This window comes from Poromitra crassiceps (assembly GCF_964638095.1).
Source record: "Poromitra crassiceps genome assembly, chromosome: 3".
Lineage (NCBI taxonomy): Eukaryota > Metazoa > Chordata > Actinopteri > Beryciformes > Melamphaidae > Poromitra > Poromitra crassiceps.
The window spans coordinates 37,099,379-37,122,744 of record NC_139625.1 but is presented as its reverse complement, the minus strand read 5'-3'; the positions used below and the strand labels follow the sequence as shown (position 1 = coordinate 37,122,744).

The window sequence follows — 23,366 nt, the reverse complement described above, 5'->3', positions numbered from 1 at the left end:
ATGGATAGGGAGGTGGAGGGGAGGGCTCCGAGCCAAGTCCGTTCCTCATCTGACCAGCGACTCAGGACCACAGCTGGGCCTGATTATATTGGACGTGCTCACACACTCACACACAGTGCATGTACACAGTGCATGTACAGGCACATATCATATTCCCTCCCTCCCTCTCTCTCCCACACACACCTCCCCTATCCTTTCACTTCACCGCCAAAACCACACTGTTAGGTCCTCTCACACACATCCAGAGTTTCACAATACGCTGGAACACACTTTCCCCGGAGAAACGCGTCAAAGGCGTGACGACGGGCGGATAGCAGTCCATACTTGGAGAGGTTCTATATTAAGACGTCCCCAACACACACTTGAAGGATGCTGCCGTCACATGGCACAAGTTGGCTATCTGGCTGTGGACACTCCAACTAGAGCATGTCTGCTAAAGCAAACAGGAAGGGCCGCTCCTCATTCACACCGAGATAAGGGTGGCGCTTCTCAAATCCCTCAAGACCTGACCTAGTGCCCCACTGCAGGCCCAGATGTGGACTCCAGTATTCACTATTACAACACACTTGTCTGTGCTCCAAATGCATCCCATTTCCTGATCCTTCCTGGAAAGACGCCTGCAGTGCACTGGGAGAGAGAGAGAGAGAGAGAGAGTGTGTGTGTGTGTGTGTTGTTCCAACCATCTGTCCCTGTGTCTGACTTCACCTCCACACCCCATCTTCCTAACGCGCATACTTAGGGAAACATTCAAACTCATGGGCCCTCTCTCCAGCTTTAAAACAAATGGTTGAATACACTCTTACACAGTATTAAGATATGTCTCATTCCCTCTAGTCTGCAGCAGTCTCGTCCCTCTAGTCTACTACAGCAGTCTCGTCCCTCTAGTCTGCAGCAGTCTCGTCCCTCTAGTCTACAGCAGTCTCGTCCCTCTAGTCTACAGCAGTCTCGCCCCTCTAGTCTACAGCAGTCTCATCCCTCTAGTCTGCAGCAGTCTCATCCCTCTAGTCTGCAGCAGTCTCGTCCCTCTAGTCTACAGCAGTCTCGTCCCTCTAGTCTACAGCAGTCTCGTCCCTCTAGTCTACAGCAGTCTCAACCCTCTAGTCTACAGCAGTCTCGTCCCTCTAGTCTGCAGCAGTCTCGTCCCTCTAGTCTACAGCAGTCTCGTCCCTCTAGTCTACAGCAGTCTCAACCCTCTAGTCTACAGCAGTCTCAACCCTCTAGTCTACAGCAGTCTCGTCCCTCTAGTCTGCAGCAGTCTCGTCCCTCTAGTCTACAGCAGTCTCGTCTCGTCCCTCTAGTCTGCAGCAGTCTCGTCCCTCTAGTCTACAGCAGTCTCACACCTCTAGTCTGCAGCAGTCTCTTCCCTCTAGTCTACAGCAGTCTCGTCCCTCTAGTCTACAGCAGTCTCATTCCTCTAGTCTACAGCAGTCTTGTCCCTCTAGTCTGCAGCAGTCTCGTCCCTCTAGTCTACAGCAGTCTTGTCCCTCTAGTCTGCAGCAGTCTCGTCCCTCCGTCCCTCTAGTCTACAGCAGTCTCATCCCTCTAGTCTGCAGCAGTCTCATCCCTCTAGTCTGCAGCAGTCTCGTCCCTCTAGTCTGCAGCAGTCTCATCCCTCTAGTCTACAGCAGTCTCATCCCTCTAGTCTACAGCAGTCTCGTCCCTCTAGTCTACAGCAGTCTCATCCCTCTAGTCTACAGCAGTCTCGTCCCTCTAGTCTACAGCAGTCTCATCCCTCTAGTCTGCAGCAGTCTCATCCCTCTAGTCTACAGCAGTCTCATCCCTCTAGTCTACAGCAGTCTCATCCCTCTAGTCTACAGCAGTCTCATCCCTCTAGTCTGCAGCAGTCTCATCCCTCTAGTCTGCAGCAGTCTCGTCCCTCTAGTCTGCAGCAGTCTCGTCCCTCTAGTCTGCAGCAGTCTCATCCCTCTAGTCTACAGCAGTCTCATCCCTCTAGTCTACAGCAGTCTCATCCCTCTAGTCTACAGCAGTCTCATCCCTCTAGTCTACAGCAGTCTCATCCCTCTAGTCTACAGCAGTCTCATCCCTCTAGTCTGCAGCAGTCTCGTCCCTCTAGTCTGCAGCAGTCTCATCCCTCTAGTCTACAGCAGTCTCATCCCTCTAGTCTACAGCAGTCTCATCCCTCTAGTCTACAGCAGTCTCATCCCTCTAGTCTGCAGCAGTCTCGTCCCTCTAGTCTGCAGCAGTCTCGTCCCTCTAGTCTGCAGCAGTCTCATACACACAACCACCCTAATTCCCCCCTGCTGGCACGTGAAACCCACGAGGAAAAGCGCAACTCAATCTGCATGAAGCGTCCACACACACATCAAAGAGAGGATCCTCAGTCGCTGCTATTTAGTCTGCACTCCAAATTTGTCCGTACACACACACACACACACACGCACGCACGCACGCACACAAAATATTCATTGTATGTAAACTTATTCAGCCGCTCTGGCCTCCAGATACAGGGCTTTTTGGGTCCGGGAGGCTGGAGCAGTCTAGCGAGCAGAGACTGAGCAGAAGGAGGCTGAAGATCATTCTTGGAAATCTCCGGCAGCGTCCACCTGGAACCGATCCCAAAGAACGGCGCTCCTAAATCTCCGGGAGGGAGGGAACCGAATCCGACCAGCCGCCCACACACACACACACACACGGCCCAGCCATGAATGTACATGTTTTCATTTTTGACGGTGAAGACAATTGAGGGGCCAGTGCCGGACATAAGCACAAACAGATGGCGGCCTACATGGGATACGATGCAGCGGAAAGGGGATAATGCTGTATCTTTCAGCATTCAAACTTGACTAATACAGACAATGCATGGTGGTGGCTAGGTGGATAGATGGGCTGATGGAAGACAAGAGAGGAGAGTGTGGGAAGATAGATGAGGAGATGAGAAGATGGCAGCCACAGGAAGAGTTTAGGGATGAGAGAAAACAACAGATTCGATCTGTAGGGGGGGGCGGAGGGTCAAGCAACTTTGCGTCAGACGAAAAGATAAATGAAAGTAGAAGAACGGACCAGGAAGGGAGGAAGTAGGATAGAGAGAGGAGAGATGAGGGGAGGGATGAGAGAAAGAAGGGCATAGGAGTTTGTGAGGTCATTGTTTTGAGTTTCTGGAGGAGCGGTCAGTTCTCAGATAGAGAGAGAGAGAGAGGGAGGGAGAGAGAGAGAGAAGAGAGAGGGGGAGAGAGAGAATGAAAGAAAAAGACAGAGGCACAGGGAAAGGGGGAGGCTCGCATACAAAGCTAAACCTGAACGCTCAAGCCAAGTCTCTCAATGCATATGTGGGTGTGTGTTTGTGTGTCTTCTGTCACACACACACGCGCGCACACACACACACGGCCAGTCAGTCTGTCGCAGCAAGCAGGCCCCCCCTCTCCCCCTGCCTCACAAAACAAAACAAGTTTTGTCTCCTGAACAACCGAATGTAAACCCCCCTCCTTCGCAAACCCACACCCCTTCCCGGCCCTCCACAAAAGGCTCCCAGGCCGGCGGAGCAGACCGGAGAGAGGGTTCATAAAGTCCAGCTTTACCTAGCTTATATATTGCCCTACCGAGGGCCGCGTAAACACTGTTGGGTTGCCTGGGTTTCCAATACAGGGCTACCTGCTCCGTCCGTATAAACTGAGTTTTGCTGGAATACCCAAGGCTCGTATTCCCAGACACTCATAGGGATGTGGGAAAGGGAAGAGAGAGGAAGGAAAGAAAAGAGAGATGAGGGATAGGATAGCGAGGGGAGACGGACATGAGGTGACTGTAATCGCTTTATCGCAATTAGCCATTAAAGTGATTTGTGAAACACTGGAGATTAAAGCAGCATCTGAAGGGTGAGGAGAAGACCCAGAGGAAGGAGAGAATAAAGCAGCATCTGAATGGTGAGGAGAAGACCCAGAGGACTGGAGAATAAAGCAGCATCTGAAGGGTGAAGAGAAGACCAAGAGGACTGGAGAATAAAGCAGCATCTGAAGAGTGAGGAGAAGAAGAAGACCCAGAGGACTGGAGAATAAAGCAGCATCTGAAGAGTGAGGAGAAGAAGAAGACCCAGAGGACTGGAGAATAAAGCAGCATCTGAAGAGTGAGGAGAAGAAGACCCAGAGGACTGGAGAATAAAGCAGCATCTGAATGGTGAGGAGAAGACCCAGAGGACTGGAGAATAAAGCAGCATCTGAAGGGTGAAGAGAAGACCAAGAGGACTGGAGAATAAAGCAGCATCTGAAGAGTGAGGAGGAGAAGAAGACCCAGAGGACTGGAGAATAAAGCAGCATCTGAAGAGTGAGGAGAAGAAGAAGACCCAGAGGACTGGAGAATAAAGCAGCATCTGAAGGGTGAAGAGAAGAAGAAGACCCAGAGGACTGGAGAATAAAGCAGCATCTGAAGAGTGAGGAGAAGAAGAAGACCGAGAGGACTGGAGAATAAAGCAGCATCTGAAGGGTGAAGAGAAGAAGAAGACCCAGAGGACTGGAGAATAAAGCAGCATCTGAAGGGTGAGGAGAAGACCCAGAGGGAGAGCAGCATCTGAAGGGTGAGGAGAAGACTGAGAGGGAGGACAAGTTTGGAGCGAGTGATGGGAGAGAGGGAAGACGTGGTCACAGTCCAGCTGTGGTAATCTGGGGCAGATCTGGAGGAAGCTGGGAGCCTCTGGCTACAATCCTCATAAGGGCGGGTCAGGAATTGGAACGCACGACTGACAGGAAATTACCACAGAGAAGCAGCATCCTCACAAGAGCATGGAACGCCTGAGCAGTCGCACTGCGTAATGCTCGGAGAATTTTGATTCCTATTGGTTTCATGAAATGTGGGTTCAGAAATAAAATGGGTTGGGGGCAGAAAATGTGTTAGTTCCCCACTTGAAAAGAGTTGTATGTTATTATAATGTGCCTGTATTCCAGGAAGATAAACTATCTTGGGTTTAAACTATTTTGGGAACTCCTGTCATCTTAAGTGTCTTACTTTTCTCCACAGTCCTTATGCCATATGATGTCTGTAAAGGCACCACAGCCATATGATGTCTGTAAAGGCACCACAGCCATATGATGTCTGTAAAGGCACCACAGCCATATGACCGTCTGTAAAGGCACCACAGCCATATGATGGTCTGTAAAATCACCACAGCCATATGTCTGTAAAAGCACCACAGCCATATGATGTCTGTAAAGGCACCACAGCCATATGATGTCTGTAAAGGCACCACAGCCATATGACGTCTGTAAAATCACCACAGCCATATGTCTGTAAAAGCACCACAGCCATATGGTGTCTGTAAAGGCACCACAGCCATATGATGGTCTGTAAGGGCACCACAGCCATATGACGTCTGTAAGGGCACCATAGCCATATGACGTCTGTAAAGGCACCACAGCCATATGACGTCTGTAAAGGCACCACAGCCATATGACCGTCTGTAAAGGCACCACAGCCATATGATGTCTGTAAAGGCACCACAGCCATATGATGGTCTGTAAAGGCACCACAGCCATATGACGTCTGTAAAGGCACCACAGCCATATGATGTCTGTAAAGGCACCACAGCCATATGATGTCTGTAAAGGCACCACAGCCATATGACGTCTGTAAAGGCACCACAGCCATATGATGGTATGTAAAGGCACCACAGCCATATGACGTCTGTAAAGGCACCACAGCCATATGATGGTCTGTAAAGGCACCACAGCCATATGATGTCTGTAAAGGCACCACAGCCATATGATGTCTGTAAAGGCACCACAGCCATATGACGTCTGTAAAGGCACCACAGCCATATGACCGTCTGTAAGGGCACCACAGCCATATGTCTGTAAAAGCACCACAGCCATATGATGTCTGTAAAGGCACCACAGCCATATGATGGTCTGTAAAGGCACCACAGCCATATGATGTCTGTAAAGGCACCACAGCCATATGATGTCTGTAAAGGCACCACAGCCATATGATGTCTGTAAAGGCACCACAGCCATATGATGGTCTGTAAGGGCACCACAGCCATATGATGGTCTGTAAGGGCACCACAGCCATATGACGTCTGTAAAGGCACCACAGCCATATGACGTCTGTAAAGGCACCACAGCCATATGACGTCTGTAAAGGCACCACAGCCATATGACCGTCTGTAAAGGCACCACAGCCATATGACCGTCTGTAAAGGCACCACAGCCATATGACCGTCTGTAAAGGCACCACAGCCATATGACGTCTGTAAAGGCACCACAGTAGGGCTGCACGATTTATCGTATTTTCATCGTCATCGCGATATGAAAATGCGCGATGAACACATCGCAAAAGTCACGTGTTATCGCAAAAAAAAAATTTTTTTACAGTGCACATGAACGCAACATGCAAGATACCGGCTGAATAAGTGTCCAAATGTTCATGTCATTCTGGCCAATACTCCACTTCTGTTATAACATTTCAGTCTGGAATATGGAATATCTTTCAATAATCGTTATGACTAAAAGGCTAAAAGTAATCTCATATGTAAGAAATGACTGTTCTACATTCAAGTAAAAATGTAAATAATTAACTTGTTGGTTTTGGATTTTTTTTTTGCTTCAAGAGTGCATTTTTGTTCGTATGACCCTCAACACAGGCTTTGAGAATCCCATGCCACTTACTGATACGTATGCTTAAATTAACACACTCGTATTGCAAAATGAATTTAGGCCCTCACTGTAATACTTCAGAAGTTGAATTTGAAGTTCAGCATTAATACATTTGTCATTTTTTGTCTTAGATTTACCTTTGTGTGTTATTGCAATATAAAACTACATAATTGAGAATCGATTCTAGATTGTGGAATCGAGAATCGTTGGAATTGAGAATCGATTCTGGAATCGGATCGTGACCCCAGGAATCGGAATCGGATCGGATCGTGGCTTAGCCGGATCGGAGCACCCCTCCCCATTAATTTTTTTTTTATAGCATTTATTTATTTATCGCAGGTCATATCGTAATCGCAATATTGAACAGTGTTATCGCACATCGCAACTTTTCCTCATATCGTGCAGCCCTACACCACAGCCATATGACGTCTGTGAAGGCACCACAGCCATATGATGTCTGTAAAGGCACCACAGCCATATGATGTCTGTAAAGGCACCACAGCCATATGATGTCTGTAAAGGCACCACAGCCATATGACGTCTGTAAGGGCACCACAGCCATATGACCGTCTGTAAAGGCACCACAGCCATATGATGGTCTGTAAAGGCACCACAGCCATATGATGTCTGTAAAGGCACCACAGCCAGGGGCGGACTGGGATCCTAATTCAGGCCGGGCATTTCTAGCAGGCCAGGCCACACCCACCGACCGAAGGTCGGCGCGCCGCCGACCGAAATGGGCCAAAAATTTGGGCCGTTTGAAGCCCAATTTGGCTCGTTTGGAGCAAGATTTAGTGAATATAATGCTAACGCGATGATACATGTTGCATCTTTTGCATGTTGCATGATGCATGATCATGTTGCATGATGCATGATACATGTTGCATGGCCCATTTCGGAGCAAGATTTAGTGAATATAATGCTAACGCGATGATACATGTTACCTATTTGTTCACTAATAGAAACATCACCATTGCCTAGATAACTGCAAGTATAGAAGTAAAACCAAAAACATGCCTCTGTACAAACGCTTCACAGCAAACTTTATTTATGGAAGAGTGATCAGATCGTGCATACTGCGTTATTCTCCACAGGCTTAAGAACTACACATCAATAATAACAATAATAATAAACATTCAACATATTTTCAGTTTCATTAAACATCTTCCTGTTTAAGCAAGCCCCTAACATTAAACACATGGTAGTGTGTTCTGCTCAAGCTCCAACCTTTGTTGTAGCTTATAGCCAAGTGTTGAGCAATGCAAAACTCAAGGCTCCAACACAAGAGTCCAGAAATGAATGAGTGACATCACGGTGGCTCTGTCCATATTTTAATAACGTCTATGGTTCCGAGCTTCTGAGTCCAATTTTGCAATGAGATGCACCCACTTCAACCCTGAGGTGTAATTATTACTTCAGACTAATAAGTAATAAAACGACTAGTAAACCAGCAGGCGGCGCATTCCGGGGCTGCTCTCTGCCACTCTGTCAATTATGTCATCATTGTCAAGTCCCATAAGAATCTCCGTCTCTGTTGCCATCAAAAGGAACGCTTCAAGCTTCTCTTGATTGAGGGAGGTTCTTAGGCGGTTCTTCACAAATTTCAGGGTGGAGAAGGTCCTCTCACAGGCCACCTGAGTGATGGATAGGGTGAGGAGGAACTTGTAGCCCAAACCAATGATGTGATACGCATCCGTGAGCAGATTGTACTGAGACAGGATTAGATAGCAGCATATTGGGCAGTTTTTACATGTGGAACAACTTCTGCTCACCAACTCAACGCCTTCCTCTGATTCATCATCACTGTCGGTGGTGGCCCTGGTGTTGTACTCCTCCAATGGTGACAGTTTCAGTCTGTCCCAGTGTTCTGTGAGGCTGATCAGTTCAGCCTGCAATGCCTCAACAGTGGCACATTCATCAAATTGCTGTAAGCATTTGCTGAGCTCCTTCATTGCTGTCGTCGGAAGGCCCTTTTCTCTGATCTCTGGAAAATGCCTCGGATCCATGCAGGAGACATCTGAGCAGAGCACTGCACTTGCTGCATAACGGCGGTGAATACTTTCAACAACAGTGTCCAGTATCACATTGTGGATCTTGATTTTGTAATCCATGTTTGCATTAGCAATGGGCTCATCTTCCGCCAACTCACCTGGCTGTCTCTTCTTTTTCTTCGTTCTCTTCTCTGGGAGAGCAGTCTGAGCTTCGGCATCACAGTCCTGCTGCTCCTCTAGTATGCCATTGGCCCACTCAACGAAGTCATCTGCTGCTTTCTTCACACCCTCAAAGTCTCGGGTACACTTTTTCAGCTTCTCCTCCACTCCCCTCACCATGTGCTGTGCTGTTACCACATCCATGCCACTTGTTTGCAGGTATTTCGAAAGAGGGGATGTCTGCTCGAAAATCCGGAGAAAAACCTCAGCTGTAAGTATGGTTTCATACTTTAGGAGAGCATCCTTGTACCCTTGGGCTTTGCTTCGGACGGCAGGTTTCATGGTCACATCCTTTTCGATTCTTTCCAGAGTGATGACTACATCCGTGTAAAGTGCATGGTCAGGCTTTGCAAAGCTTCCAAACACTTTCCTCAAGGCCTCGTCTTTGGCAGACCAGCGGGTTTCACCAATTACACCAAGCCGTCTGTGTCTCCTGTCCTCACTCGTTTCTTCCCATACCTTCATGCGCTTGTATGAATCTCGAATGAACACTGCAATGTCATTCAGTAGTGAGAAAAGGGATTGACTTGCCACAACAACTCCAGTGGTGTCAGTGAGCACAAGGTTGAGGACATGTGAGTAACACCATATGTGTACTTGGTTAGGAGACTCTGCTGTGAGCAATGCAGAGAAGCCCCTGTATTGTCCCTGCATATTAGCTGCCCCATCTGTTGCATTACCAACACACTGTTTGATGTCTATGTCCATCTTCTCAAGAGTCTCCTTCACAAGGTCCACAAAGTACTGTCCAGTTGATGACTCACAGTCAATGAGTGCAATGAGTCTCTCGTGGACAACATCTGTGACATATCGCAGAACTACTGCACACTGGTCTTTGGCTGTTAAATCCTGTGTTGTGTCCATTTGTATGGAGAACATTCCTGCCTTTCTCACTTCAACAGCAATCGTCTCCTGAATCATCATGCTGATGGCTTCAATTACTTTATTTGTTGTTGTTTTGGACATCAGAGTTACCCTGGACCCTCTTCCTTTTTTCCCCTTCATCTCCTTGCTCATCGCAATGCAATCACTGACATGCTCTTGTAGGCATACATTATATTTGCTTTGCAACAATATAAGCTCAATAAAGTTGCCATGGTTGACGACCTTGTTTTCAAAAGTATGTGCAGCTTCATTTCTGTGTGCTCTGTAGCTAAGCCCACATTTTCCTATAACTTTAACAACATCAGTCACACATTCCATGACCTGCCTCCTCTTTCTGACCTGGTCTCGTCGAACTGACATTTGTTGTTGATCACCCAGAAGGGTAGGGATGTCTGCATTGCTGGCTCTGAGGAAAAAGGCTTCTGCACTGTCTCTATGGGTCTTTCCTTTCTCATGTTCCTGTACTCTCTGATGGACATGTCTCCAGTCGCACATGCCTCCTTTGACAAATGCACCGTCACTGGTTGAAGGTTTTGCAAATGCAAGACATACTGAGCAGAACAAGGAGTGAGTTGCTTCATTGTATGTCATCCATTTTCTGTTTGTGCCGCCTTTGGAGTTGAATAGATTGGGAATACTTTGGGCTCTTTGATGGGTTTGTTTTGGGTGGTACTGGAAAAAAAAGTCCAAATCCTTGGACTGAGGCCGAGTGAAATAATCGAATGGATTTTCAGTCCCTTCACTGTCCTCTCTTTGTCTTTGGACATCCTTTTGTGTTGCTTTACTGGGGTCTAACCCTCTCTTTCTCTGCACATCTGGTTGCGCTGCAGTCCCTTCACTGTCCTCTCTTTGTCTTTGGACATCCTTTTGTCTTGCTTTACTGGGGTCTAACCCTCTCTTTCTCTGCACATCTGGTTGTGCTGCAGTCCCTTCACTGTCCTCTCTTTGTCTTTGGACATCCTTTTGCTTTGCTTTACTGGGGTCTAACCCTCTCTTTCTCTGCACATCTGGTTGTGCTGCAGTCCCTTCACTGTCCTCTCTTTGTCTTTGGACATCATTTTGCTTTGCTTTACTGGGGTCCGACCCTCTCTTTCTCTGCACATCTGGTTGTGCTGCAGTCCCTTCACTGTCCTCTCTTTGTCTTTGGACATCCTTTTGCTTTGCTTTACTGGGGTCCGACCCTTTCTCTCTGTGTGGTTGCTCTGCAGAATGAGATTAACATTGTTAATAGGGCTGGGCGATATTGGTCAATTAGTGTGTTAACACTATAAAAGGCCATGGGAAAAACTGCGAAGGCGATTTTATGGATGTCTGCACCAGTGCACCTACCTGAAGGTTCCTGGTCTGATTCTGATGTCACCACCTCCAGCTCTGCAGAAGCACCTGCTGCAGTGCTAGTGCTGCCTCTGTCTCCTTCTCCACCTTTGCAAAGAAAACCCCAAAAGCAACCCACCCAACCCATACTCAGTTTAACCACTACTGTTTACATTTTACGAATTACTTTTTTTTTTTAATATAGCAATATAAAAATAAATAAATAAATAAATAAATAAATACAAATGTGTTATTAATTGAATTTCTCTCGAATATTCTAGAGGCAATTAGACAATTGTCTACCACTGATATATTGTAGTTTAGGCTACACTAAGACAGCAGAGGCTGCAGAGCTTATTTTTTATGTTTATTCTTCTCTACCTGAGTGTGAGAAACTCTAGCATGACTCAATCTCCCCTCGGGAATCAAAAAATGATCGTGTTACTTATAGGCTACTTCAATCAGCAAAAAAAGGATGAAAAAAGGTTGTGTGGTGTTGTGTTTTTTGACTGACCTGCTGCCTTTCTGGCAAACATTGTACTTATTGTCCTGCATGTTGCAGCATCTGATGACAAGGCTTTTCTTTTTCTTTCTCTTTCCCTCTCTGCGCCACCCTTTCTTTTCTTGTCCATTCCGCTCCACTCTGTCGGTGCACTGTGCACACCTGTTGCTAATCAGCTGCTGATTTCTGCAACACGCTGCATTGCATCATCATGTGTCTGTCTGTGTGACTCCGTGCGTGCGCAGCCTCACCTCGAGTGGCCTGGGCTGACGAGTCTGACTGACAAGTTAACTCATTCCTGCCTGCCTGTCTGCTGGCTGCTATCCACGCAAATAGGAACACTACTGGCCTGGCGACTGGCGTCAGTGGCCTGCTGGCCTGCTGTTCAGTGATATATATAGCCTGGCTTGCTTTTCAGTCAGTGAGTTCAGTGAGTCAGTGCCTGGCCTGCAAAAAAAAAAAAAAAAAAAATTTTTTTGCAGGCCATGCCAGGCCAGGCCATGCCAGGCCACCGGGCATTTGCCCGACGTGCCCGATTATGCAGTCCGCCACTGACCACAGCCATATGATGGTCTGTAAAGGCACCACAGCCATCTGACCGTCTGTAAAGGCACCACAGCCATATGACCGTCTGTAAAAGCACCACAGCCATCTGACCGTCTGTAAAGGCACCACAGCCATATGACGTCTGTAAAGGCACCACAGCCATGTGACCTGCTCTGACAAAATCAGTCACATTGACCCCAAAACATCTTTGTAGTCCAACAATTGAGGGAGATACACCCCTTTATGTCGCGACTGTTTCCAAACTATGTTTTTGAGAAAAACGGCCTCAAAGTTTGACGTTAATTCTGAGACATACCGGTAAACATCTTTTCTTGAAGTTGTCTGCATGTGCATGCCCACACACCAGGTGGGATTGGGCTGAAATTTTGTATGGCACTGTGTTATGATCCTGGGAAGGTCATGGCAAGGTCATGGAAACCACCTGGAAAGTCCTGGAAACCACCTGGAAAGTCCTGGAAACTACCTGGAAAGCACTGGAAAGTCTTGGAAACCACCTCCCCAGGTTGGATTTGGCTGTAGATTTGTATGGCAGTGTGTCATGATCCGTGGAAGGTCATGAGAAGGTCATGGAAACCACCTTGAAAGTCCTGGAAACCACCTGGAAAGTCCTGGAAACTACCTGGAAAGTCCTGGAAACCACCTGGAAAGTCGTGGAAACCACTTCCCCAAGTTAAATTTGGCTGTAAATTTGTATGGCAGTGTGTTATGATGCGGGTAAGGTCATGGGAAGGTCATGGAAACCACCTTGAAAGTCCTGGAAACCACCTGGAAAGTCCTGGAAACTACTTTTAAAGTCTGGAAACCACCGCCAGTTGGAGTGGGCTGTAAATTTGCATGGTGGTGTGTTATGATCTGGGGTAGGTCATGGTAAGGTCCTGGAAACCACTTAGAAAATCCTGGAAACTGGACTTTCTGAATTTAAGACCTCAAATTAGGTTTATCTATTTCATTCATTGATTTCATTTACAGCATTTCAAATGAGCCATCATATCAAATCTGGCAAATGTATTTTCTAATATTAGATTAGAAAATAAATTTGCCAGATTTGATGGGACTTTCCCTATAAACCACGACCACTTCTGGGGCCAAATGTATACAACTCTGTGCATGTACTGTATGTGTAGAAATCTGCGTAAGCCCAAAAAAGCTCTACGCCCAAATTAACACATACATTTGGCCCCTGGTCTTCTATTCAAATATACAGATAGATAGATACTTTTGTTGGTTGAACAGGTACACGTGACATCTCAGTACACCTCAGTGGATATCATGACAAAGTAGCCTATGTAAAGGCAACTAATAGACCAGCTAGAACAGTCTGGTAAATTCAGAAAATGGCATCACTTTACTGTAATGCAGCCTTTAACCCCAGGGAAATATTCATGTATAAGCATATTTGAGTAGGCTACGTAGAAAAGTGGTATATAAGTCATATCAATTATTATTATTATTATTATTATTATTATTATTATTATTATTATTATTATCAATACCAACTGTTCTGTAACACCCAACTGACAGAAGATCCTCTGACGCCCCACCCACATTATTCTTTGTAATTAGGGCTACATTAATGCAGGCTAATAATTGTACATTAATGTAGTAAAAATTGTAATTGTTGTAATAATTATTACAAATAACAGCAACAAAGAATCTATAGCGGACCCGTTTCTGCTCTGGAGTAGAGAGAGACAGAAGGCTCTTTCACACCGGCCATGAAAGCCGAAAAATGCACGGAAAATAGGATTAGCGCCTCCGATGTGAAAGTCGTGAATGCGCTTTGGTGGACAATTGTTTTACGCCTTTTGTCCCGCGACGGGAGGTAGTAACAGCGCCGGGTTACCTGGCAACCATGGCCGTAACTAGCTATGAGGACGGGGAGGTCCGGACCTACCCTAATATTTCAGAGGGGAGAAAAAAAAAATATATATATATATATATATTTTTTTTTTTATAAAACAATCTGCATGGAAAAGCATGAAAAACACGGGATCGCTTTTATTTTCAAACGAAAGGCAGGTCAGGCAGGAAGTCATCTGACGCAGCGTCCGCGGTAACTTGATTCCGAGAGAGCAGCAGCATGGTGGTGAGTGATGACTGTCTGTCTGCCTGGCGAGATAATTGAAGGTGAGCGAGCTGCGAGACAGTGAGCGAGTGAACGACAGACAGTGAGTGACACTGACAGATTTTTTTAGTGTCTAGTCTAGTCTGTCTCTTAAAGGTCCCATTCCGTGCAAAAGCTGTTTTTACTTGTAAATGCATATATACTGCTGTCAGCCCTCCCTGTAATGAGTGGTCACATGCTCAGAACTGCCACAGTTGGATTTGTCCCTATACAGCTCTCTCAAGCAGTCTCCTCCAAGCCACACCCCCAAACGCGTCGTTTGCCCAGAGGGGAATCTTGGGGGAATTTCGACGTCACGAGCTTCCTCCTGCATACTGCGCGGGTCCCTCTCACACAAGCTACCTGCACCATTTAGTCTATAGCCACAAAATTAACACTTCTAGCTGGAGCAACGCCAACTGTACGTGATCCAGCAACTGCAGAGGTGCATTCGGTAAGTCTAGGCATTTTGAGATGTCCTCTTTAGCGTAGTACCGTTTAGTTAACGATAACTCGCAACCTAGCGTGCTGGTCCACAGACGCTAATCTGATTGGCCGCTGGGAGCCTGGGGCGGGCTCTCCCTCAGCGGCCAATGGGAACTGTTAGTTCTGAATATATTATAGAAACAGGCCATTCTTGGGAAGCGACCAGATGAGGAAGTGAGAACTCCGTCACAACAAACGGGTTTGCTATATTTTCGACAGATTAATCCAGAATCATGTTTTATGGACCAGAGACACACGTTTTTAAGAGGTTACAGCTGCACGAATTGGGACCTTTAACTCATTGAATGCCAATGACGACAGCTGTCGTCAATTCAAATACTGACGTAGAGTGCCAAAGACGACGATTGTCGTCAATTGCGTTTTTTGACGGTGGGACGTGGATCAATCCCTGATACATCTCTGGTACAACTATTGGAGCTATTGGAGGTCTATAACCTATTTTACAGAACCCTTAGGTGGCGACAGTGCTCTCCACATAACAGAAAGGCAAGGAAAAAACAGAGAAGAAGTCGTTATGGAAACGGAAATCGCATCGCATCCGTATGCATCGATATGCTGAAGCACGTTACTGCAGCTGTGCCTGCAGCAGCCAATCTGCTCCCACAATTGAGCCGCTCCGTGTCGGTTGCGACAGCACATCCGCACATCCACACCGTGGAGTTGTTATTATTCTCAACTGGAAGCATCGTTGCCGGTGACAAACACACGCGGAACGCTGTAAAAAAACTGGATGTTGCGCACCCTTCACTGTGCGCACAGCAAACTCAGCAGAGAGCCACCACAGACAGGAGGAGGAGTGTGCAGTTGAGGCGAGGCGAGGCGAGGCGGGGCGGGGCGGGGGGGGGGGGGGGGGGGGGGGCACGCAGAGCAGCACGCAACACCCAGACAGACCCAGGCAGCAGGACAGGATTGACAAACGCAAGCCAGAATATCCGATGCCCACCAGCAGCAAATCAAGACCAGCAAGAAGCTGCAACCAGCAGCGCACGCAGGGGCCAGCGCTGCTGGTTGTAGCTAAAAATATTATTCTGCCAAACAAAATTCCCTGGCCTAAACTGTTTTATTGAAGGAAATTATTTTTGAGGTGTGACTACATTAGAAAAGATTAGCTTCAGAGTCAGTGATGTGCTTGAAATGTTTAATTTCACAAAACGCCAATTATCTCAGCTTCTAGAAAAAAATTGCTGTTTTTGGATGAATCAAGCTATCTTCTCCGGCTCATAACTAAAGAACGGAAAATGGGATCAATAAACTTTTTTTTGCAGATGATAGAATAGAGTCTCATCGTTCTTTGTGCGTGTTCAGTGTTTACATAGTAATATCACACAATATTCTGTGGGCCTCGAGAAATCACTGAAAACGCTCTGAAACTCTGGCACTGGGAGCGTCCGTTCTCCAAAAGTGGCTGGCACTCAATGAGTTAAGTAATGTTACCTGTAGGGATGTCAATTTTCGGTTAATTTCACTTTCGATTAACCGACGCTAATAATCGATTAACCTATCGGTTAATTCATATTTTTTTAATATTAAAAAAAAAAAAAAAAAAAAAAAATTGTCTATTTACTCAATGAGCTCATGCCCAAACAAGGCGTGTCTATTTAGACAAAAAGCATCAACATTTCAACACAAATTATTTTTGTGTTAGAATTTCTAACACAAAAAGCATTAACATTTCAGCATCTAAATAGACACGCCTTGTTTGGGCATGAGCTCATTGAGTAAAAAAAAAAAAAAAAAAAAAAATCTTTTTTTTTTTTTTATATTAACTGATAGACCGACAGCAATAACCGAACAACGACGTTAGCGACGGTTAATCGATTAACGGTTAACCGTTGACATCCCTAGTTACCTGTGTGACACGTTGGGATGCTACTGGCTAATCATGCATGATGCCAATTGCCAAGCTCCCGAAGTCAGGTATGCAGGTGGCTATATGCATGGTTTCTGTTTCATGACCCAATAAGTAACAAAAAGAGGTGGTGTAAAGTTAAAAACAACATAATATATTTTATTTTATTTTTCAATCGTTCCTATCAGGAATAAATAAATGTCCCTCTGTATGTTTTTTTTATTATCGATGATGACTTTGTGTGTTGTGTACGGCTTGGGTTGTGTACCTGTGTTTGTAGGTGTCATTTTGATATGAATTTGGCTAAAACAGTTTGTGTTTGTTAGTTACAATTATGTTGACAGGAGAGCTGAGCATGTGGTGACATGAAAGAGAATATACTGAATAATGACATCACAACAGTATAATCCTAATGTTGATTTAAAATGATATATTACTCTAAATATGGCTAAAAAAGGGAGAAAAAAAAAACTAAATTTTTTGCCACTGAATCCGCCTCCCCTTGCTGGACCTCCCCTATTTCGGAACCCTGGTTACGGCCCTGCTGGCAACCCGCCTCCACTTGAAAGGTCGTCGCAGCGAGCCGGAAAAGATGCGAATGGTCTGCTCATTCATAAAAAAATGACAGGGGAAATCACCTCATGTGATCAAGAAAGTGCAGTAGTGAAAGTAAAAAAAGTAGCCTAATCATGACTGCAGGGACGCCAGGAGGAATGCTCCGTGCGGTTAGGCTTTATGCTCAAACGATGTTGACATTAGTTAACGTTAAGTAGTCATGTGCATTTATAGCCTATACTATTCCCCCGACGAACGTTATGCAGACTGCAGCTGTTTGATATGCGGGCGGTCGTGTATCGTTCCAATTTTAGTAGGACACCATATCGATCTGCCCGCCCACCATGCGAGTGCACCTATCCTCCCTGCTCAGCGGACTAGGAGGGAAGTCTTGTTGAATGAATTCATTCATCATACACTAACCTATGAAAATATTAATTTGGGCTAGGAGGAACAGGAAATCCCTCCGCTCGCCTTTCAATGCGGGAGCGGGGGATTTCACCTGAAAGTACAGAGCAGCACGGTAATGTGGCCGTGCTGCTTGGCTCGTGTGAAAGCAATTTCTGTGGCGAGGCGGCTGCCTTTACGGGACTCCTAAACGGCAACTTTTGCGCGATCTGTGTATGAAAGAGCCTACTGAGACAGACAGCTGAAAGTAACCTAGGCTATGAGGCAAATAATCCGAAATTAGCTCAGTCTAATGCCATCTGTGAATTGAATTTAAAAGTCAAGCAACATTATCACGCAGATTAGGCTACTGACTAGTACTGTATTAATCTATCAATCTGACAGACAGGCACTGGATGCAGAAATTACGCAGCTGCAACGGGAGAGAGAGGGGGAGAGAGAGAGAGAGGGGGAGAGACGGGTTGCCATGTTCGTTATCGATAAAAAAAAATGTAATTTTTTTTTTTTTTTTGTGAAATGTTGCATTGTCTCCCCTGATTCTAAGTCTAAGGCTTTATTAATTAATAGAAAAAGCTTCTGCTGTGGATTTTTAGCTCAAACAAGCATTGCACCACTGAAGTAAAGAACATGTTACATGACATTGACATTTTCGAAAATAAAAAACAGTTTTGACAATCATGAGTGGTTCATTAAATATTTAGTAGTATTTAGTATTCAGGTCTGAGTGCCAAAGGGGTGCCAAAGTCACCCCCTCTCCCTCTTCATGGGATTTCATCCGCCATTCATTTTTCCATAAACCTCGCTTAAAATGCTTATAAAAATTGATTTGACTATACTTAGAATCAGGGGAGACAATGCAACATTTCACTCACACACAAAAAAAAAATATATATATATATATTTTCGAATTTCGACTTTCAATAATAAAAGTCGACCTTGATAATAACAACGATTATTCGAAAATTCGAAATTCGATGCCCATCCCTAGTCAAAAGGGCCTTTCTTTGTGGAGTTGGGATGTTCTCCCCGTGCTCCCCTGAGGTTTCCTCCAGATAGGAACCCCCGCTAAAAACACGCAAAAAAACAAAATAAATCCTCTCTTGGGCCTCTCAGGAGGAGCTGAGGACAGGAACCTCCATTAGCAGGGCCAGAGCTCAAACGGGAGCCAAGCAGGGCCCGGTCCCGCTCAGGTTGGGGGGATGTGACAGGGTGGGGGGTAAGGGGGATGGGGGAGTGACAGGGTGGGCTTTGCCGTTATCTCCTGGATGAGAGGTCACAAGCACCACGCTGACCTGTGTGTCGGGGGAGTGCGCGTCTTCCTGTTTACTATACTTATCCACTGAAGTCCTTCCTGCACTTCCAAAACAGTGACTACAGTCACTAAAGGACTAAAGACAGGAAAAAGGTGCCTAAGAGTAGGAAATGCACAGAATTGGACCACTTCGACCTGCATAGTAATCCTCACAAACACTACAATCTGCAGAAGATTCACTGTGCAGCCAAGAATACGTGAAGACAACAGAGGCCTGGGTGCATTTAAAAGAAAACATCTCACCTGCAGTGTAGTCCTCAAACTCTTCACTTCTGTCAGTAGATGCTTCAGTATTTCTGAGGGAAGGATACAGAAATAGTGGATTTTCCCTTCTCAGAATATGGAAATGTTACTGTAGGTCCAGGATGATGTGGTACAGTACTGGACTACAATATGACTAAGCGTAATTTTGAAAGCCCTCGCATGCATGCTGTGACCAGCAAGCCTGCCAGTGTACAGCTCCCCAAAAATGTGACTCCGCGTCGGGTCGACGCCAAAGACATGAACAGCAGGAGACCTGTGATTGGCCGTTGTCTTGGGCGTTTGGTGTGTTCCCAGCTGGAAAGCGGATGCCCACTAATGTTAATTATCTTCGCAAATAAGCATGCAAAACTTACAAAACAATGTGAATATCTTTGTTTAATGTAGATGAAAGGACTGTGTAATTGGCTCGTTCCAGCATTTCAGGAGAAAAATATATATATTTGTGGCGTGTTTCCCCCTGATACCCTGCTTTTAGGAAATACTGAAATCTGAAATTCAGGGTGGCAGGGGAAACTCGTTTGTGTGTGTGTGTCTGAGCTGACGTTCGCGTATGCATATCAAGCTGCCGCCGACAACGTCCCAACTAGGGGTGCTCCAATCACCTATGAGCCTATGCCCGACTGATCACCGATTGATCACAGATTACCGATTTTTTTTTAAGCAGCTATAGCAGTCTATTATAGAACGGTTTCCATTTTACATATATTGTAGGCCTACATTTCATGCATCAAATTGAAAGTGCAGCACATTTTCTTTTTTTCTACATCAATATTTTATATTGTGTAGGCTAAAGGAACCACCAACATTATTTTTTGTGTGTGAGATAATTGGAGCACAAGACTGTGTTGACTAGAAAGTAGAAACGGCTAGAACTAAGAACGTTCTTTATAGTTCAGTCCAGTTCCTTCAGTTCAGTTTAAAGGACACAAAATTATTCCACTTCGGGATTTCCATGTTACCAGTTCAATGCAGTTCAGTTCACGCAACAAAAATACTCCATTCCGGGATTTCCCTGTTACACAAGAAAAATAACTTGCACCAAAGGAAACAATTTTATAGATTTATAAGCTAAAGCTGCTAAAGCTAACCGAAGCTATTAACCAAAGTTTTGCCAACGCACGGCTAGTCACAGCTGTTGTCAGTTCAGGCTAGTTAATTAGTTGGCTAGTTGATTACAAGATTAGAACAGCTAATCAAGTCTGTCGGCTCCTCAATGGATTTCCTTGTGATGACGAGAGGATGAGAGGAGATGTTTTGCCCGGTTTAACGTTACGAGGACACACGCAAATATGGATCAAACGCAGACTTAACACAGCACAAATGCCTCGGTAGGCGGTAGGACTGGAGGTAACTTATCCCTGCTCTACTCACCGGCTGATTTGTGTGACTAAGACGCAAGGGGCGTGTTCTCTGGTGTGGTGTGGAGGTGAGTAAAAAAAACACTGACAAAAGCAAAGCGTGTGATTTGCAACAAAATTATATAAACGATACAGCACAATATGAAAGTGAAACGATAGACATTTTCTATCATGAAAATGTTTTTTTTACACCAATTAACTCTGCGGAGAAATGGGCTGTCTCATGTTTCTCACGTGCAGCATGATCGGCTGCATAGATCGGCAACAATAAAGCAATATCTGCAAATTGCCGATCTCAAATTTGAGGTCAAAATCGTCAGATTCCGATTGCGTGTTGTCGATCGATCGGAGCACCTCTAGTCCCAACTGGAGGCTCACGTTGAAGCAGGCTTCGGGCTTTACCTGTTGTGGTCATGGCCCCATCCTGAGGGGCGGTGACACCCAGTGTTGTCGTGCACTCCTCCAGCAGCTTCTCCACCTCCTGTCCCTGGGGATTGCCTTCCTCATGAGCCGGTAGCGGGGACTGACTCAGCCCGCTGTCCATCTCCCTCCAGCCCGGCCCGGCCGGAGAGCTGGCCATGGGTGACACGCTACCCACGGATGAGGAGGGGCTCTTTGCAGGGCTGACGGCCACTCTCTTTCCCGGGGAGACCGGGGACCTCGGGGTGGCGGTGATGGATGGGGGACCTCCATTCCGGCCCGAAGTGGCCTGTTCTTTGGGTGCTGGGTTATTCCGCACCGGGCTCAACCCAGGCCCGACCGTGGAGCTGTTGGAGCTGACGGGGGGAGTGAGCTTCCACTCGGCGGGGAGGGTGGGTGTGGTGCCGGGCTGCGGTCTCTTCCCAGTGGATGCTGCGACCGGGGCTGTAGCTGGGCCAGCAGGGGATGGCTGAGGTGAGGTAGGGTGTAGGAGTTGGGGGACACTGGGCACATCGCTCACTGGTGAAGTAGGAGGAGTGTGGAACATATCCACATGGGCCCCTAGAAAGAAAGAAAAAAGACCCCATGAAATTGCAGGTTTACTTCATGGATTTGACACATTTCCTGTTGAAACAGGATGTTGTGGTAGGACATAATGGAGTGAAGGATCATTCAAAAGCCTAAACCAATGGAATATGAGTCAGGGAGAGAAAGGCAATTTTATTTAATGGGACGCGTGCGGAAGGTCAGTGTTTGCAAAAAAAAAGGCACGATTTATTGGTTAGAAAATCATATGTACGCCTACTAGGGGAGCATGAGGTCACCATGAAAGCAGTCTCACATGGTCACCCAATAGCTTACGTCAGCACGCTTCCAGAGATGGAGGGTCTGAATCACAAGTCAGCATTTCCGGATTTTGCCATAGGAATTACTGGGGCAATCCTCTGATTGGCTGGGCTATTAAAGTCCAGCGCTCTGCGTGCATTGGTGCCTCGTTCAAAATGTACCACCCCACGAGTTACGCAAATAAGGATGTCCATGATTGGTAGATTCTGATGTCTGTCACGCCTTTTGTTTTGGTCTCAGACCAAAACTATTGATGTTTTTCTCTCCTATTTTTGTACCTGCCTTTTTTTACTGCGTTTTTCTGTGATTTTCCTGTATTGCATTGCATTTTAGTATTCTTATCATCCTTACTATGTTATTGTACTACTGCACTTTACTGTTTACAGTTTACAATTGCTTGTAATGTAATGTGTATTGTGTTTGGACCCCAGGAAGACTAGCGGTCGTTTCGGCGGCAGCTAATGGGGATCCTTTTAAATAAATAAATAAACAAAAAACCGACATCCAGGCCGTCACTGTGGAGGACGACCGGTCTGATACTATGAATGGTGGTGAACGGAGCGATACATTACCTTTTTGATCCCGTTTGAATTGTGCCACGGGAGTACACACGTCATGTTTGTCAGATGTGAAAGACACACTGCGACTTTCTTGACATGCATAGTTATCTTTTAACACATTCACTGCCAGCCGTTTTTTTTTTACTGTAGGTAGCTTCTGCCAGAGGGTTTTTTTGAGGATTCTGGCTCATCTTTCAAGAGCCGAGGATTCTTTTCTGCTAAGATTTTGTGAACACAAAATATCTCAAAAGAACTACCTAATAGAATGTGTGCTTTCTCTGTCTAAAAGAGTTAGTTTGTAGAGTTAGTAGTTATGTAGATATTAGCCGTTGAGTACAGCATGGTTTCAGCGTCTGAGACTGAAAGCTGAGATAATCGCAGTTTTGTGAAATTCAATTAAACAGGCAGAACAGTCACTTTAACCATTTATTTTTGGCATCAGTGAGACATCAGACATCTAAACAATATAGTTCTGAACCCCCTCTCCTTCAAACTCCTCCCTCCGTGGGCGTGTCTCTGGTGGCTTTCAGCAGCGTTTGTCACAAGCGAGTTTTCTGCTGCTGCGAGTTTGAGCAGCCTCCCTCCCTGGCGGCCCCCTCGTCGGCGAGTCTGGATGGGGCTGCTCATTTCTTGGGTTTTCGGTTGAGAGCTTTGATGAAGCTTTGTGCGATTCTAGGCTTTATGCTGCGTGTTTCAAAGTGTGTTTTGCACCCAGTCTATTTTTGGAACCCCCCACCGTTGTGCGCCCGTGTTCACCAGCGGGAAAGCGTTTTCGCCTACAGTATGAGAATGAGGCTTGTTCGTTTTCGGTTGTGAGCTCAGCTGGAATGAAGCTGCTTGCGATTCCTTTCTGCTGGTGTTTCAAAGGTGTTTCAAAGTGTGTTGCACCCATAATCTATTATGCAAATTTGCAATCCCCCACCGCCAGCTCCCAAGCGCGAAAGCGAAAGCGTTTTCGCCAATCCATTTTCATGAGAATGGCTTCCTCACACTGCTTTTTGCTTGGCTTCCTCTAGTCTGGAGAGCACTGTCGCCACTTAGTGGGTCGGTGGAATGGGTTGTACACGTTCGGTGGCTCCAATATTTATATAAGAGATGTAAAAGGG

At 46.0% G+C, this 23,366-nt stretch overlaps 1 protein-coding gene across 1 annotated transcript in view; it reads right to left on the bottom strand.

Moving 5' to 3' along the window:
- Positions 1-23,366, bottom strand: part of LOC310773091 (CD109 antigen-like) — a 96,833-nt gene that overhangs the window by 69,369 nt on the left and 4,098 nt on the right. Inside the window, exons 3-4 of the mRNA XM_083633009.1 lie at positions 20,837-21,415; positions 19,056-19,108 (exon numbers count right to left, since the gene is read on the bottom strand). Coding sequence (XP_083489135.1) covers positions 19,056-19,108; positions 20,837-21,415 — 632 coding nt within the window. The remainder of the gene's footprint in view (positions 1-19,055; positions 19,109-20,836; positions 21,416-23,366) is intronic.